General features: G+C 42.4%; 1 protein-coding gene across 3 annotated transcripts in view; it reads left to right on the top strand.

Moving 5' to 3' along the window:
• The window catches only part of Atg10 (autophagy related 10), a 266526-nt gene extending 262770 nt beyond the window's left edge, over positions 1–3756 (top strand). For all 3 annotated transcript variants that reach the window (XM_028760149.1, XM_028760150.1, XM_028760151.1), the window contains 3 exons: positions 2176–2273; positions 2861–2976; positions 3299–3756. In XM_028760149.1, coding sequence (XP_028615982.1) covers positions 2176–2273; positions 2861–2960 — 198 coding nt within the window. In that variant the 3' untranslated portion in view covers positions 2961–2976; positions 3299–3756. The remainder of the gene's footprint in view (positions 1–2175; positions 2274–2860; positions 2977–3298) is intronic.
• Positions 3757–15887: the final 12131 nt, after the last annotated feature.

Raw genomic sequence — 15887 nt, 5'->3', positions numbered from 1 at the left:
CCCTCTCCCTCTCCCTCCTCCTCCTCTTCCTCTTCTTCCTCCTCCTCTTCTTTTTTCTTCCCCTTCCTCTTCCTCTTTTTCTTCTTCTGCTTCTTTCTCTTCCTCCTCCTCTTCCTCTTCTTTTTCTTCCTCCTCTTCTTCTGCTTCTTCTGTATCTGCTTCTGCTTCTGCTTCTTCTAAGACTTCCCATTGTTTGTATCTATAAACTGGCAGAAGAATGATCTACAGCTTATATCCAATCCTTCCCCTATAGAGGAAATGTATCTAGTTTATAGCGTGTGAATGGCATGTGTGTCCCATTGTGCTCAACAGTAAGTCAGTGAACAGCTTCTGTAAAAGTATCTGTTATTCGCCTGATATCATTGTCATCTTGGAGGTTTACTGCTATATCTGCTAGCCTAGGCCTAGTTCTGGAAGCTTCTAGCATCCATACAATCTTATTTAGGCCTAGAATGTTTTCAGCCTCTGAGACTTACTGCTGAATAAGCAAGCTCACCCTTTCTTGTTCTTTCTGAACTCGGACTGGCTGATTCAACTAAGCTGTTCTGGCTCAAAGTCTGCTCCAACTTTACTGATTCAATATAGCTTCTCTCAAGGTCTCTGACTGAGTTGATCTGCTTGGCTTCATACTAACTTTGGCAATCTGTTCTAATCTTTTTGCTCCCTCTCATTCTCTGGATCATTCTGTCTTCTCCTGTGTCTATCTTGTCTGTTTGCAACCTGTGTCACTATTAGGGTCCTGTTAAAACTGCCTTCTTTCTCTCTGTGTACTGCTCCCTCAAGTAGTTTCCGTTTCCTCTCTCTTCTTGTGAGAGTTGGGCCTATCCTATTCTGTCAAATCTTTCTCTGGTTCATCATTTTGTCTGCCACTCAATTAGATGTCACTTTCAAACAGGGGTGCTTCTTTCTATGAACTAACTTTACTTTCATTATTTGGGATTAAAGGTGTATACTAAGGCCATGTCTGTATTCCAGCCAGGGGGATTAAAGGGGTGTGCTAAGGGCTGAGCCACACCACACCTAGAAACAGTGTCTTTTCACCTTTATCATATTTGGATTATAATTGTGTTTCAAAGTAGAAAGTCGGGCTGGTGAGATGGCTCAGTGGTTAAGAGCACTGACTGCTCTTCCAGAGGTCATGAGTTCAAATCCCAGCAACCACATGGTGGCTCACAACCATCCACAATGAGATCTGATGCCCTCTTACAGGGTGTTTGAAGACAGCTACAGTGTACGTACATGTAATAAATAAATAAAAACCTTTAAAAAAATGACTTCTCAAAGTAGAAAGTCAACCTGAATGTTAACCAGTGACTTGGAATTTAAGTTAGATGTTTTTCTTAAAAGATCAGAGCTGGTGATATGGCTTAGTGGTATTCTCTTGCTGTGAAGTGGCACCATGATCATGTGAAACTCATAAAAGAAAGCATTTAATTGGGGACTTGCTTACAGTTTCCGAGGTGTAGTCCTTTATCCTCATGGTGGGGAGGTGGCACGCTGCAGTAGATGAGACCCATCATGATCCACAGGCTGAAAGAGAACCTGTGCCTGGCGTGGGCTTTTGAAACCTCAAATGCGCACTTCCTCCAACAAGGCCACACCTCATAATCCTTCTCTTTTTTGAGACTTATTCATTTATCTTATTTATATGAGTACACTGTAGCTGTCCTCAGATATGCCAAGAGTGCATTGGATCCCATTACAGATGGTTGTGAGCCATCATGTGGTTGCTGGGAATTAAACTCAGGACCTCTGGAAGAGTAGTTGGTACTCCTAAACACTGTGCCATTTTTCTAGCACTCATAATCCTTCTTAAACAGTTCCACTCCTTGATGGTTAAACATTTAAATATAGGAGCCTAAGGGACCCATTCTCATTCACACCACCACAGTGGGTAAAGGCAAGCCGGATGATGTGAGGTCAAGCCCCAGGACCCACATGGTAAAAGGAGAGGAATGACTCCTACAGGTTGTCCTCAGATCTCCACATGTGTGCATATGCACACATGCTTGTGTGCAAACACACACACATGTATGCACACATGCATGCATACACAGGCGTGTACATAGTTTGGGGGAAAGAGAGAAATGGTGTACAGATTTTAAATAATAGAAAGGAAACCAGATTATTTAACTTTTTTCAAGTAGTTCACAGTGACAGTTTGGATTTTTACAGGAGCATCCAATACTTGGGCAACCATTTTTTGTTCTACATCCCTGCAAGACAAATGAATTCATGACTGCTGTGCTAAAGAATTCACAGAAAATCAATAGGTAAGAAACACCATCAAGACTCATGGTACTCTACTCTGATTTTAAAAGTGTAAATCTTTTCATGTGACTCTAAAAGCCAGGCTAAAATAAGAAATATTCTTTCTAATAATAATGGTAAACACATCGATTCTGTCTGTATGCTAGGTGTTCTGGGTTTAGATATATGAACACACTGGGCTTTTATAACATCCCAATAACTTTTACTTAATTTTCAGAGAAGAAAGCTAAAGCACAGAAGAGTTAGGCAACACTATTAAAATCATGCAGCTAGTTTAGGGTAGGACTGGGATTTGAATACAGGCAGTACCAGGATTTTAACTACTGGCTCAACAAATGGTATAAATTCAAATGAAATTTGGAGCCACCATGAGGAATCAGAGATCTCTGTTCTATTTTCTAATTTGACTACCTTGGTGAGAGATCTTCACATACCCTCTGATCACAAATCCAACTTACACCACCGCATGGCTGGCATCCAGGCAAGCCCCAGGGAAAGGCCTCATTCCCCTTCTTTTGGCCACTCACAGGCTTGCCATCAGAAACTATGATGGGACATTCGTATTACATATATCTTACTTGTTTCCTAGAAACGTCAACTACATCACATCATGGCTGAGCATCGTGGGGCCAGTTGTTGGTCTGAATTTACCTCTGAGCTATGCTAAAGCAACAACACAGTCGGAGTGATTTGTTAACAAGCAAGGTAAAGAGAAAAAGCCTGGGTTTCTTTCTTTGTTGTTAGAAAGATGATGGTGTCTCTCTTACCCTTAGCTACACCTCAGGTCTGGGGTAAGTTTGCATTGTCTTTATTAGGCTGGGCCCTGGCTTGTTCACTCATGTTCCAACAGTGACCTATCCAGTTATCTGGGAATGGTTTTATTTTGTTACAGAGAGTATCCCCACAACTACAGGAGTGGGTAGTTTTATTTTATGGCCACTATTCTTGAAATAAGACTTTACTGGTATTATTATTATTATTATTATTATTATTATTATCTTTGCTTTCGTTTTCTCCTCGTTCTCAGATCCACTGATCCTAGAAACTGCAGCGTGAAGAACACCAAGAGCTGTACCTGGGAAGCCTCAGTTTTCATGGAAATGGGACTGTAATGTCTCATGTCACCAAGATTTGATGCGGATTTCTTTCCTTGGAAAGAAGACATCTGCAGAAACCTGTTTGGAATAGTGGTTATGTGAAAGGAACAAGTCACAGATTCAGATCACTATAAATAACAAGAATGAACCTAGTTCAGCAATGATGTCATTTATGACATTATCAGGACTTGTACAGGTCATTTTTGCCTAGGCACAGTTCTTCTGTTGGAGATTGATGGGGAAATATATTGGTGTGCTTGCTTTAGTGTACAATGTATGAAAATTAAATTGTAGAACTTGCCTGTTTGGGGCTGGAGAGATGGCTCAGTGGTTAAGAGCACTGACTGCACTTCCAGAGGTCCTGAGTTCAAATCCCAGCAACCACATGGTGGCTCACAACCATCTGTAATGAGATCTGATGCCCTCTTCTGGTGTGTCTGAAGACAGCTACAGTGTATTCATATATAATAAATAAATAAATCTTAAAAAAAAAAAAGAACTTGCCTGTTTCTGAAAATTAATATTATAAATATGGCTCATCTTAAATTATTCTCCCCCAACTCAGGAACAATGGATTACTTCTCTATTACTCACCTCCCAAAAATTGTGTGTGTGTGTGTGTGTGTGTGTTTATGTGTATAAACATAAAAAGTTAGATACAGAATAAAGCATAGCTGGTCACTTTAATAATGTGTTTTACAAGCCAAATATGGAATGATAACTACAGATTTTTTAAATAGCTATAGAAAACATTCAAGCATTGCAAATGCTTTTTTTTTTTTTTATAAAAATCACACAATCATTCTTCCTTATTCCTGGGACACTCATGACTGCTCTGCTGCATTACTGCAGGCCTTTCTTCATAGCCCTGCAGAGTTCGTTTTAATATGAGAATAACAAGCTGTCTCATAATGTTGCTATATGAAGTCATTAACACACAATTATTGAAAAGTGTATACAAATTTGAATTAAATACTCACCTGCTGCATAACTGACTACTGTTAATTTATTTCATAATATGTTTCATAGCCAGCAAGGCAGCAAGACAAAACTTATCTGGAGGAATAACAGGTTGCTTTATTTTAGATTTTTGTTTTCTAGATGATGAAAGTAAGTGGAAAATACAGTTGTTATAGTTCCTTCCATGAAGTGTGCCCTGCAAAATCCCCTGAGGATAGCATATACCTACAAATGCCAGAGCCACCTTCTGGAACATCTTGTCTGCGGTGACCTTGGCAGCCATACTCCCTGGAAAACCACTGCTTTGGATTAACCTTTACTATAGCATTGATTTGTGTTCCATTAGTCCCAGCAAGCCCTGTCGGTTCTCTGAGTGATAGACTTACTTCCTGGTGTTTGTCAACACAAGGCTCCATCATAACCTGATAAACTCAGTGTAAGCTGATAACACAGTAAGCTGAAGATGTGTTAAACAAACCTAACCTACTGAGCATCGTAGTCTAGCTGACCCGTTTGACTTTTGAACTTGTATGCTTTGATTTGTTTTGTCTGTATACAAGCACAGGACAGGACACTTGCCACAGAACACTTGTAGAGATCAAGGACAGCTTGTAAGTCTGGGTACTCTCCTTCCACGAGTGTCCTAGGGATCGAACTCAGGTCATCAGGCTTGGCCTTGGGTGGCTTTACCCTCTGAGCTACCTCCCTCATTAAAGCATTAGCTGCCTTTAAATATGCTCAGGACACTTACATTAGCCTGCAGTTAGGCAAAGCTAACTTATAAAAAGCCTATTGTATAATGAAAGTGCTGAATATCTCACATGTACAGGCATCTAGCATTTTGTAAATGTAATGGGATGTGAACGCACAAAGCGTGGTATCTACAAAAGCATGATAACAAATACAATACTGTAGAGCACTGTTTATTGAAAAAACATGTTTTCAGACAATATACTGTGATCATGTATTTCTCCTTCTCTAATTCCTTCTAGATCCTCTGTACTCACCCAACTCTATGTTATTTTTCTCCCTTACTCTCTAAAGCATAGATAGTATAAAAATTAAGAATAGGAAGGAAAAAAAAAACAAGAAACACACACACACAAACTCCACAAAGTGAGAATCAAAGTAAACAAAAGAAATGAAAGAGAGAAACCCAAACAAAACAAAAATAGACAAAAAAACTACAAAGATACCATTGAGTTTGTTTTATGTTGGCCAGCTACTCACATTGGGTCTACCCCTGACATGGAGTTCATATGCCTAATGGGACTCCACTGGAGAAAACTGATTTTCCCTTTGCCAGTGGTTATCAGTTGCAGATAGGTTCTTACTTAGAGGTGTGATCCTGTGTTCACTTCCTCCTCCCAATGCTGGAACCCCATCTGGCTTGTACCTGTGCAGGCCCTGTGCATACTGCCACAGTCTCTGAGTTTGTCCATGCAATTGTCCAGAAGATACTTTTTCCCTGAAATTACCCATCATCACTGGCTCACAGTTTTTCCTCCTCCCTCCTCTTCTTCCTCTTCCTCCTCCTCACCCTCCTTCTTCCTCTTCTTCTTCCTCCTCCTCTTCTTCAACCTCCCTCTCCTCTTCTGCATAGCTCCCTGAGCCTTTAGGGAAGAAGTTCCATGAAGGGTCTCTTTTAGGGTTGAGTTCTCCAAAGTCTTTCACTCTCTGCACAGTGTCAAAAACTTGGCTTCTTTAGTTTCATGATCTCCTCAGCTTGCTGTTGATGCCTACTGTCACAAGAAAGTACTGCATATCACTAGCTCAGGAGAGGATCAAAATTCAAAGTATGGCTTCTGCTGCCTGTGTATCACTCTCACACCATCACGAAGTTACAAAAAAGAAAGAAAGAAAAAATAGCTGCACTACTGTAAGTTGGTTTGTCTGTATAAGAATTACAGGAACATTTAGAGTTTTTTTTTTAACAAGATGGTCACTATGGTTTGAATAAGGCTCATCATCTTTGAAACTTTTGTTGAAATTTAATTCCCTGTGGTATTGAGAAGTGGTAGTTTGTTTAAGAGGAGAACAGGTTGTCAAGTGGGTCTGATTCAGATCTCAAAGAACTAAGTCGTGTTGGGAATTGCTTGTTAGAAAGCAGATGTAGTGGTCTGAATGAGAATGGCCCCCATGGGCTCATGTGTTTGAATTCTTCCCTAGTTGGTAAACTGTTTAGGAAGGATTAGAAGGTGTGGCCTTCTTGGAGGAGGTATGTCAGTGTAATGGGTGGGCAACCAACCTTGTTTACAAAAGTTGAAACACAAGTCTTCTCTTACATGAACAGCCCCCAGCATTCCAGGAAGTTATCTGTCCTTAGGCAAGTGGCTCTTACAGGTCTGTCTGTCCATGGGCAAGTGGGACTTGCATGTTAGAGGCAGTTTTTTTTTAATAGGTCTCTTCATCGCAGTAATGAAAACTTAGAACATAACTTTAACACTCACAAATCCTGTGTTAAGGAGATAAATGGATTGATGAAAATGAAAGAAACCAGGTGCTAAAGGGAGTGGTGACCTCAGGGCGACACCCTACCTAGCTATACTTCCAACTTGTGAAAAGCAACTGAAGAGAAGCTTAGGCACATTGTAGTGGCCCGAGCCTTTAATCTCAGCACTTGCAGGCAGAGGCAGAGGTGCAGCTTGCTCTGCAGATTGAGTCTGGACAACCAAGTTTACACAGTGAAAGAAACCTTCAAAAACAAAGCTGGTAAAAATGTATCTGACGAGTGGGCCATGTTCCAGCTTGAGCAAACAGCAGAACTTGGCAGCTTCACCCATATGGTTTAGGCTTTAGAGTCAAAGATACAGGAAAGGGGTTATGGAATCTCCCTCTGTGTCTAGGAAAAACTGCTGAGGCCAGGCATGCTGCAGGGATATCCCTACATGGAGACCCATACAGGCTTTCTTATGAAGCTGTGATGGTGAAGCCTGGGTTGCCTTGGAGACCGCAAGATGTGGGAGATGCCAGAGTCTTAGGATACCTGCCCATAAGAGCTGCTAAGAAGGAGTAGAACTAGCCCACGAGAGAGAAGTGTGTTGCCTTCAACAAAGCTGAGAGGAGCTGGAAACCTGAAGAGCGCTTTGACATCAGGCATGGAGATGCAGAGTTTGGTCTTGCTTTGGTTCAATATTTCCTTATTATGTCCCTCTTCTCCTATAGAAACAGTGATATATATCCTGTGCCATTGTATATTGGAACTGTGTGATCTGCAATCTGCTTTTTTATTTTGGTTTTATAGGGGATTACAATTCAGAGATTGCCAAGAGTCTCAGAAGAGACGTTGGACTTTTAAACAGGGTTGGCACTTTGGACTGAGTGCTTTTTTTGCCTTATGATATGGCTGCATCTCTGAGGGCAGGGAGGGGAATGTGGTGGGTCGAATGAATGCGGCCCCAGAGCTGCATAGGGAGTGGCAGTATTGGGAAGAATCAGAACAGGTGTTCTTGTTGTGTTGGCGTGACCTAAGGACAGTGTCTCCTTACAGCAACAGCACAACACCTAAGACCACAGGTTAGCCCTTTGTCCCCTCTACTCTTCCTTGCATCTACCTGCTTTCCTGCTTTCTGCCGGAGGTGAAGGAGCATAAGGCTTTAGCCAAGTGCAGCTGACAGTTCTTGAGCAATGAGTGAAAATAAAGCTTTCCCCATATAAATTAATCTCAGCTGTCTTGTCACATTGAGACAAAGTGCCACCTATGGCCATGAAACTGGAACCTCTATTAGGCGAGGTAATGCACCTCCAGGGAAGTACCCAGGCCACCTCTGCAGGGTAAGGACTGAACTCTCAGAACATGTAGAAGTAGAAAGGGTTAAACTGCGAGGAAAGCTACGAGTAAATTTAAACCACTGATCTGCTGGTACCAGAGCTTGCTCTATGCGGGCTGGGCGCTTGCTCTATGCGGGCTGGGTGTTTTACTGTGTACCACTTAGCATCTTTGCAGCTTCTCCAAGGGAGGTTTCCCTTTACCCTCCCTAATATGAACAAAGATTTCTCAGCAAATCATTTCCTAAGCCTGTGTTCGTGTGTGTGTGTGTGTGTGTGTGTGTGTGTGTGTGTGTGTGCGCGTGTTTCTGAATAATGTAGTTATCTGGAAAAACTAGTTATCCTTTGCTCACCAGCTCTGGGATGTTAACTTATCAGCTTAGGACTACTTTAGGTTTGGTTTGGGCTTTTGTTCTTTTGATACTAGCAATTAAACTAAGGGCCTTGTACATACTAAGCAGTCTGTTTTCAGACTCTTTGAGGCAGGGTTGGGTGGGTTGATCTTGAACTCATTTTGTAGCCCAGGCAGGTCTCGAACTCTTGATCTTCCTATGTTTGTCTTCCTAGTAGTTTCGACTGCTAGCTTGTGCCACAAAGCCTGACTCCTTAGGAGCTTTCAGCGGCTGCTCCTTCACGTCGCCCCTCCTCTTGTTTGTGGTGGATTGGAAGTCATTGAAGGTGAGGACACATGTCTGGGGTCTGGCACAGTGGCACATGCCATTAATTCTAGGAGATTCCCAACAAAAATAAACTCAGTATGTGAAAACAGAAACTAAAGTTGACAAATATATTGAAAGAGAGAAAGGGCATGGAGTTGGGAGGGGGGGTGGCATGATCAGAATATAGTGTATGAAAAACATTTTTTTCATTAAAAAAGGGGGGAGTCTTCTAGCACTCAGGAGGCAGAGGCTGATGGATCTCTGAGTTGGAAGGCACTCTGATTTACATAGCATATTACTGGCTAGGACTATATGGTAAGATTCTATCAAGAGGAGGAGGAAGCCACCACCCTTGGCCTCTCATCCCCCATGATGGACTAAGAATACCCCAGTCTGCATTAGAGATGGTGTTTGTTCTCTGGCAAGTAGGAAGATCAGAGGCTATGAGATCAGAGCTTTTTTTTGTTTGTTTGTTTGTTTTTGTTTTTTTTTTTTTGAGACAGGGTTTCTCTGTGTAGCCCTGGCTGTCCTGGAACTCACTCTGTAGACCAGGCTAGCCTCGAACTCAGAAATCCGTCTGCCTCTGCCTCCCAAGTGCTGGGATTAAAGGCATGTGCCACCACTGCCCGGCAATATTGGGTTTTATTATCCCTTTCTTCCCATGATAATGTCATTTTAAAAATAAAGGCCACGTTAAAAAGAAAATATCAAATGTATTTCACATAGTAAAAGTATTGTTATTTTTGAACTTTGCTTTCGGTCAGTCATTTGTTCTCAGTGGTGGGATTTGTATTTGTTCTGAAAAACAAAGCATTGTTAGGTGTTTCATCTGTGGGTGAGAATCACAAGGAGATGTTACAGCCTGCTGCCCATGAGGCTGTCATATATGTGGTCCCGTCGCTGACCTGTCTTCGAGCACCATGGCTGTACACATACAGTCTGTCTGTGTGCGTGGCGTGTGTCTGTGGAGGTAGGGTTGGTAGGTGCTGGCTTGTGATTCAGACAGATTTCTAACTTTATGGAACAGTGATCTACAAGGGAACAGGCACATTAGTTCCTTCTACTTTGAAGATCCTGTCATGGCCTTGTTACTCTGTTGACAAGTGAGTTGATGTCACTTTTGCAGGAGGACTTAGGCAGTAGTTTAGTGTTCTTGTGCCCAGAGCCTCGGCTACTCTCATGGATGCTAGTCTGAAACGGCCCCTCTGGGTTTGAGGTTTTTATTTTTGTTTGTTTTCTGTTTTGTTTTCTCATATATTACATCCTGACTACAGTTTCCCCTCGACCCCAGTCTCCCCCCCACCTCTCTTCTCCCTCCAATTCACTCCCTCTACCATCTGCCTCCCCTCAGAAAAGAGCAAACCCCCAGGAACATCAACCAAACGTGGCATAACAAGCTAGAAGGAGACCAAGCACATAGCATCACATCAAAGCTGGACAAGACAACCCTGTAGAGAGGAAAAGGCCCTAGAAGTAAGCACACGAGGAGGGGACAGGCCCAGCTCCCATTCTTAGGATTCCCACAAGAACATCAAGCAACTCAGTCATAGAATATATGCAGAGGACCTTTGTTAGAGCAGGCTCCTGATCTTTGTGAGTCCCCGTAAGTCCTAGTTAGCTGATTCTGTGGGCTGTGTTCTCTTGGTGTCCCTGACCCTTCTGGCTCCTCCAATCCTTCCTCTTCCTTCTTTCTCCATAGGACTTCCTGTGCCCTGCCTGTTTGACTCTGCATCTGTTCCCAGCAGTTGCTGGATGAAAGTCCCTCAGGTCTCTTTAATGATGATTCTGCTAGGCTCCAGTCCCAGAACACTCTGTAGGCAGGACAAACTATAGGTCAGAGGTGGTGTGGCTGGGTTGGTATCCCAGTCCCTCCACTTGAAGTCTTTCCTAGTTACAGAAGATGGCTGGTTCGGGCCCCATGTCCCCAGTTACTTGGAGTCTTTGCTAGGGTTACTCTGGTAGATTTCATGGAGTTTCCATTGCACTAGGTTTCCACTTCTCCTCAAAATGTCCCCCAGTTCCTGTCATTTCTCTCAGTATTTTCTCCCTCTCATCTCTCCTGTTCCTAACCCCACCCACCCCCATTCGACCTGTGAAATCTTCTATTTCTCCTTCCCCGGGAAATCCTTTGGGTCTGTGAACTGTAGCATGATTTTCTCTTACTTTACATCTAACATTTTGTTTTTAATACATCGTCTCACACTGACGCTCAAGGAGGCCTCAGAATCAATGTGTAACCTAGGCAGGCCTCAAACCCATGATAGTTCTCTTACTTCAGCCTCCGGAATGCTTGGATTACAGGTGTAAAAAAACATGCTCATATTATACCTCAGTATTTTATAGGCTGTATTGATAAGTGGTTTCGCCTTTTATTCTTCAGTTTGGTAATGATTTTTAAAACAGTATCACAGACCTTGCTTTTCCTTTGATGTTGTCAGCAGCGACATCTAGTGGTCTTGTTGCCAGTGCCTTCAGAGTTAGTCCTCTTTTGTAAAGTGTTAAAAGTGAACCCAACCCCACATGTATTCTGTGTTCAAATCAATCGATATAATAAACCCATAGCTCTGTGACACTTTCCTGGATTTCTTTAAAAGTGTCACATGTCTTGAAGCCATTCCTAGTTGCAAAGAGGAATGCTCGCAAGGTCAGCATGACATGTTAACAGGAAACCACAGTTCAACAGATCCGCAGCATTTGGTGATTGCCATTTGCCAGGCTTTGTATGGTAAATCACACTCATAAGTGTCTGTTGGAGACTCCATAGGTAACCACAGCCAGAGGATGCAGGCTTACAGAATGGAGAGGTCTGATCAGAGGCTAAAGGACGATAACATTAAAAGGTAGCCATGATGCCGGGTGGTGGTGGCACACGCCTTTAATCCCAGCACTTGGGAGGCAGAGGCAGGAGGATTTCTGAGTTCGAGGCCAGCCTGGTCTACAGAGTGAGTTTCAGGACAGCCAGGGCTACACAGAGAAAATCTGTCTCGAAAAAAACAAAACAAAACAACAACAACAAAAAAGGTAGCCATGACTACTATCCAATAGGGCAATGTCAGTGGGTTTTTAGCTACAAAGGTGAGGCTATCAATACTTATAATCCCAGCATTTGAGAGGCTGAGGCAGAAGGATTGCCATGGATCCAAGGCCACACTGGGCTACATAGTGACTGCCAAGCCAGGTACGCCGGCCCACTTATCAAACCTCTACCTCAAGCAACAAAAATAAATAAATGTATTACATGGCTGTTGTCACTTGACGGTCCCCACGTCTTTATTTTACTGATGGTCCATGTACTGTGCAGCTGTACAGATGTTCTTATATGGCCAGTGCTGTGGTTACCAAATCAGAATGTATGAAAATTCCAAATTATGGAATTTCTAAACATACAAGTGGAGACTGGTCATACCTAAAAATCAGAATGAGCACACCAAGATGGTGTCATGTTTGCTTCATTTAGTTCTTCAGTTGTTCCAGGACCTTAAAGCAAATTATAAACATTGTGGCATTTGTTTCTGTGGATACAGACATTTTTCTTTGACCTTGTCCATTGGTTTTTTTTGTTTGTTTGTTTGGTTTTGGGTTTTTTTTTTTTTTTTTTTTTGCTCCATTTTCAATCGTTGAACATTGTAACCCCTAGACTTTGGAGTTTCCTCTTCTTTTATCCCTGATGGTGGGCTTCATACCCATGTTGTGATTGTGAATTTACCAGAGTCTTTGGCCCAGTTTCATTCGCAAAAACTGTAATCAAGCCAGCAAATACAACCAGTGCAGAACAGACAGGTGCATTTTCCAGGTCCCATAGGCTGGACCAGTGATATGCTCTGTCCCCCACGGGTTCATTCACAGGCTGGGAAGAAGTTGGCTCCTAATGTGGTAGTGTTGCGGTGGGACTGTCTTAGTCTGTGTTCTATTGCTGTGAAGAGACCACTGTGACCATAGCAACTCTTCTAGAAGAAAGCATTTAATTGGTGCTGGCTCACAGGTTCAGAGATTTAGTCCATTGTCATCGTGGCAGGAGTATGCAGCCCTCAGGCAGGCATGGCACTAGAGAATGTAATTGAAAGTTCTATCTCTGGATCCACAGGCAGCAGGGAGAGAGCCCCTAGACCTAGCTTGGGCTTTTGAAACCTCAATGTTTACCCACGCCAGGCAGTGGTGGCGCATGCCTTTAATCCTAGCACTTGGGAGGCAGAGGCAGGCGGATTTCTGAGTTCGAGGCCCGCCTTGTCTACAGAGTGAGTTCCAGGACAGCCAAGGCTGCACAAAGAAACCCTGTCTCCAAAAACAAAACAAAAGTTTACCCACAATGGCACACTTCCTCCAAGGTCCACTTCTTAATCCCTTCCAAGTAGTGCCACTCCCTGATAACTAAGCACTCAGACATATGCACCTATGGGGGCTGTTCTTATCCAAACCACCACAGACCTAGTAATTCTGTCAGGTGGCTCCACACTCAAGAATGGATTATTGCTTTTGCACAAGAGTGCGTCAGGCAGGACATTAGGGGCTAGTTTTCTTGAAAATATGTTGTTGTAAGTGGACCCTGTAACTCCTCTGAATCTCTCAGCTGCACCTACTCCCTCTGTAGAGATGCCAGCTACCCTGACACCCTCACCAAAGCTAAACAGAATGATCGAGGCAGCAAGTAGAACCCCTGCATGGTTTATACCTCAGTTCCTGCCTCCAAGTTCCTACCTTGAGTTTCTGCCTTGACCTCTCTCAGGGATGGACTGTTACCTGGAAGCTCGAGATAAAATAAACCCTCTGCTCCCCATGTTACTCTTGATTTTTATCACTACGATAGAAATGTATCTAATATATTCCAGTTCTAGGGGATCCAACACATGCTTCTGGTTTTCATGAGCACTGCTTACATATGGTGTACATGTATACATTCCGGCAAAATACTCATGCACAGTAAAAGTCTTTTTAATTAATTAATTAATGTTATGTATGAGTACAGAGTTGCTGTCATCAGACACACCAGAAGTGGGCTTCTGATCACATTACAGATAGCTGTGAGCCATCAAGTGATTGCTGGGAAATGAACTCAGATCCTCTGGAAGAGCAGCTAGTGCTCTTACCCTCTGAGTCATCTCTTCAGCCCCATTAAGATTTATATTTTTGTATATGAATGCTTTATCTGCATGTGTACTTGCATTCGAGGAGAGAGTACCAGACCACATTATAGTTTTGAACCATCATGTGGTTGCTGGGAATTGAACTCAGGACATCTAGAAGAGCACACCTCTTAACCGCTGTGGTGCTCACATGTGTGCGTGCCTGAGCTTGTACACACACTACACACACTCACACACACACAGAGAAAACTCATATCAGGGTGTTCCTACACCCCTTAAAATCCATCTGTAGGGCAAAACTAGATCAAGAACCATGCCTGATGAGTGTATACATACTATGGACAAGAGGAAAAGGAATATAATAATGGGAACATGTGTGTGTGTGTGCGTGTGTATGTGTGTAGTGCGTGTAAAATACAAAATGAACAAAAATGACCCTAGCTGATGTCAAGCTGATATAAAACTAGCTAGCACAGCCTAGTCAAGATCCCCCTGGTAAAGGACCTACAAAGGGAGTTGGTACTTCTTATTGGATTTTATTAGTAACAGCACCACTCCCTATAGGCCAAGAATATTCAAACCACCACACACACAGTATAACCTTCTAAAATTGCCTTCTTGTACTTCTGAGTTGTTACATTATACCAATTTCATTATCTTATTTTAAAAACCACACATACATGTATCTGTGTGAAGATTTGAGCACAATGAGGGGTGCCTTTAGAGGCCAGAAAAGGGTTTCAGATATCCTCTAGCTGTGGTTATGGTTGTGTTCTGCTGGACATGATGTAGAGAACCCAGGTCCAAGTGGTACACGTTAACCACTACCTCTCTTGAAGATTTCTAGTTCTTGGCTGTCACAAAGTTGCCATAAATATTTGTCCACAGGATTTAAATTATGGGCATATATTCTACCTACCTGGGAATTTAATGGCTTAATTTGTTGTGTATAACTTCATACAAAATTGCCAATCTCTCCCACCCAACAGCAGATGGAAGATCCAGTTGTCTCACATTTGCAAGGACCCTGTGTAGATTACAACCTGCTTGACTTTAATACAACTGTTTTACATCTGAATTTAGTTAGTAGATACAAATATTTTGAATATGACTTGGAAATATTTGTTGTCTTTTAGTTTTAGTAAGATCTTCAAACAAAAAAACTCGATGTCCCATAAACATCTTCTTTTATAAGAGGGATATCTAAGAACCTCACGTTAACGTAGGTTAAAGAAGCTTTGGTTTCTTGACTCATCTTGTCCCCATTTAGAAACTAGAATTTTGCTACTCATTTTTGCCTTCAGTCTTTATACAGCAGCTATAAAGTGTCTTAAATCAAGCTATCCTTAATATTTTTAAACTGTCCTAGTTCTTCCACACACTTTACATCCGTTCTGAAAGAAGCAGTGGAAACTGTCCAAGTTGCTCATTCCTTTCTCAGACCATTTTTTACAGAAGGGCTACACTGTGATCCTTGCCGTCCAATCTGCCTGCCTGACGGGATTAAAGGTGTGAGCTTCTGTTACACTTTCTCCTTGAGAAATAGCATGGAAATAGTAAGCTTCATATTGGGAAAGATAAGAGCTTTGGTCACCAACACAGATGGGCACACAGGAACTAAAATCAGTTCCATACACTGGATTTAAGGTACTCTTAGGAGTTTGTAGCCACTGTACTGAAGGGCTATGTAGCTGGTTTAAAAAGGGGTGGAGCGAGGATCTTAGAAACATGTAAGACGCTATTGTATTAAGCTGTACAAACATGGGAGAAGGTTCTTCCTGGCTCTGGGAATCTGTTCTGTGGGTTATAACTCACCTCCCATTGCCAATACTAGCAGCTATACACCCATGACACAAGCCACAATACAGCCTCTGATCATTTCCATCATGAGGACCTAAATGCACTCCCTGGTAGGGTTGATCAATTAAGGCTGAAAACCTATGGATACTTCAGCTGCTAAAGGGCCCACCTTTTAGGATACATTGTACAAAACCTGCAGCCAGACCTGTGGTTTATATTCTTCCCTTGAGACAATGAACAACTTGAGACCA

This window comes from Grammomys surdaster, unplaced genomic scaffold (genome assembly GCF_004785775.1).
Source record: "Grammomys surdaster isolate TR1022 unplaced genomic scaffold, NIH_TR_1.0 126391, whole genome shotgun sequence".
Classification (NCBI taxonomy): domain Eukaryota; kingdom Metazoa; phylum Chordata; class Mammalia; order Rodentia; family Muridae; genus Grammomys; species Grammomys surdaster.
The sequence above is the reverse complement of the archived record's forward strand: the minus strand, read 5'-3'. Positions and strand labels throughout refer to the sequence as shown.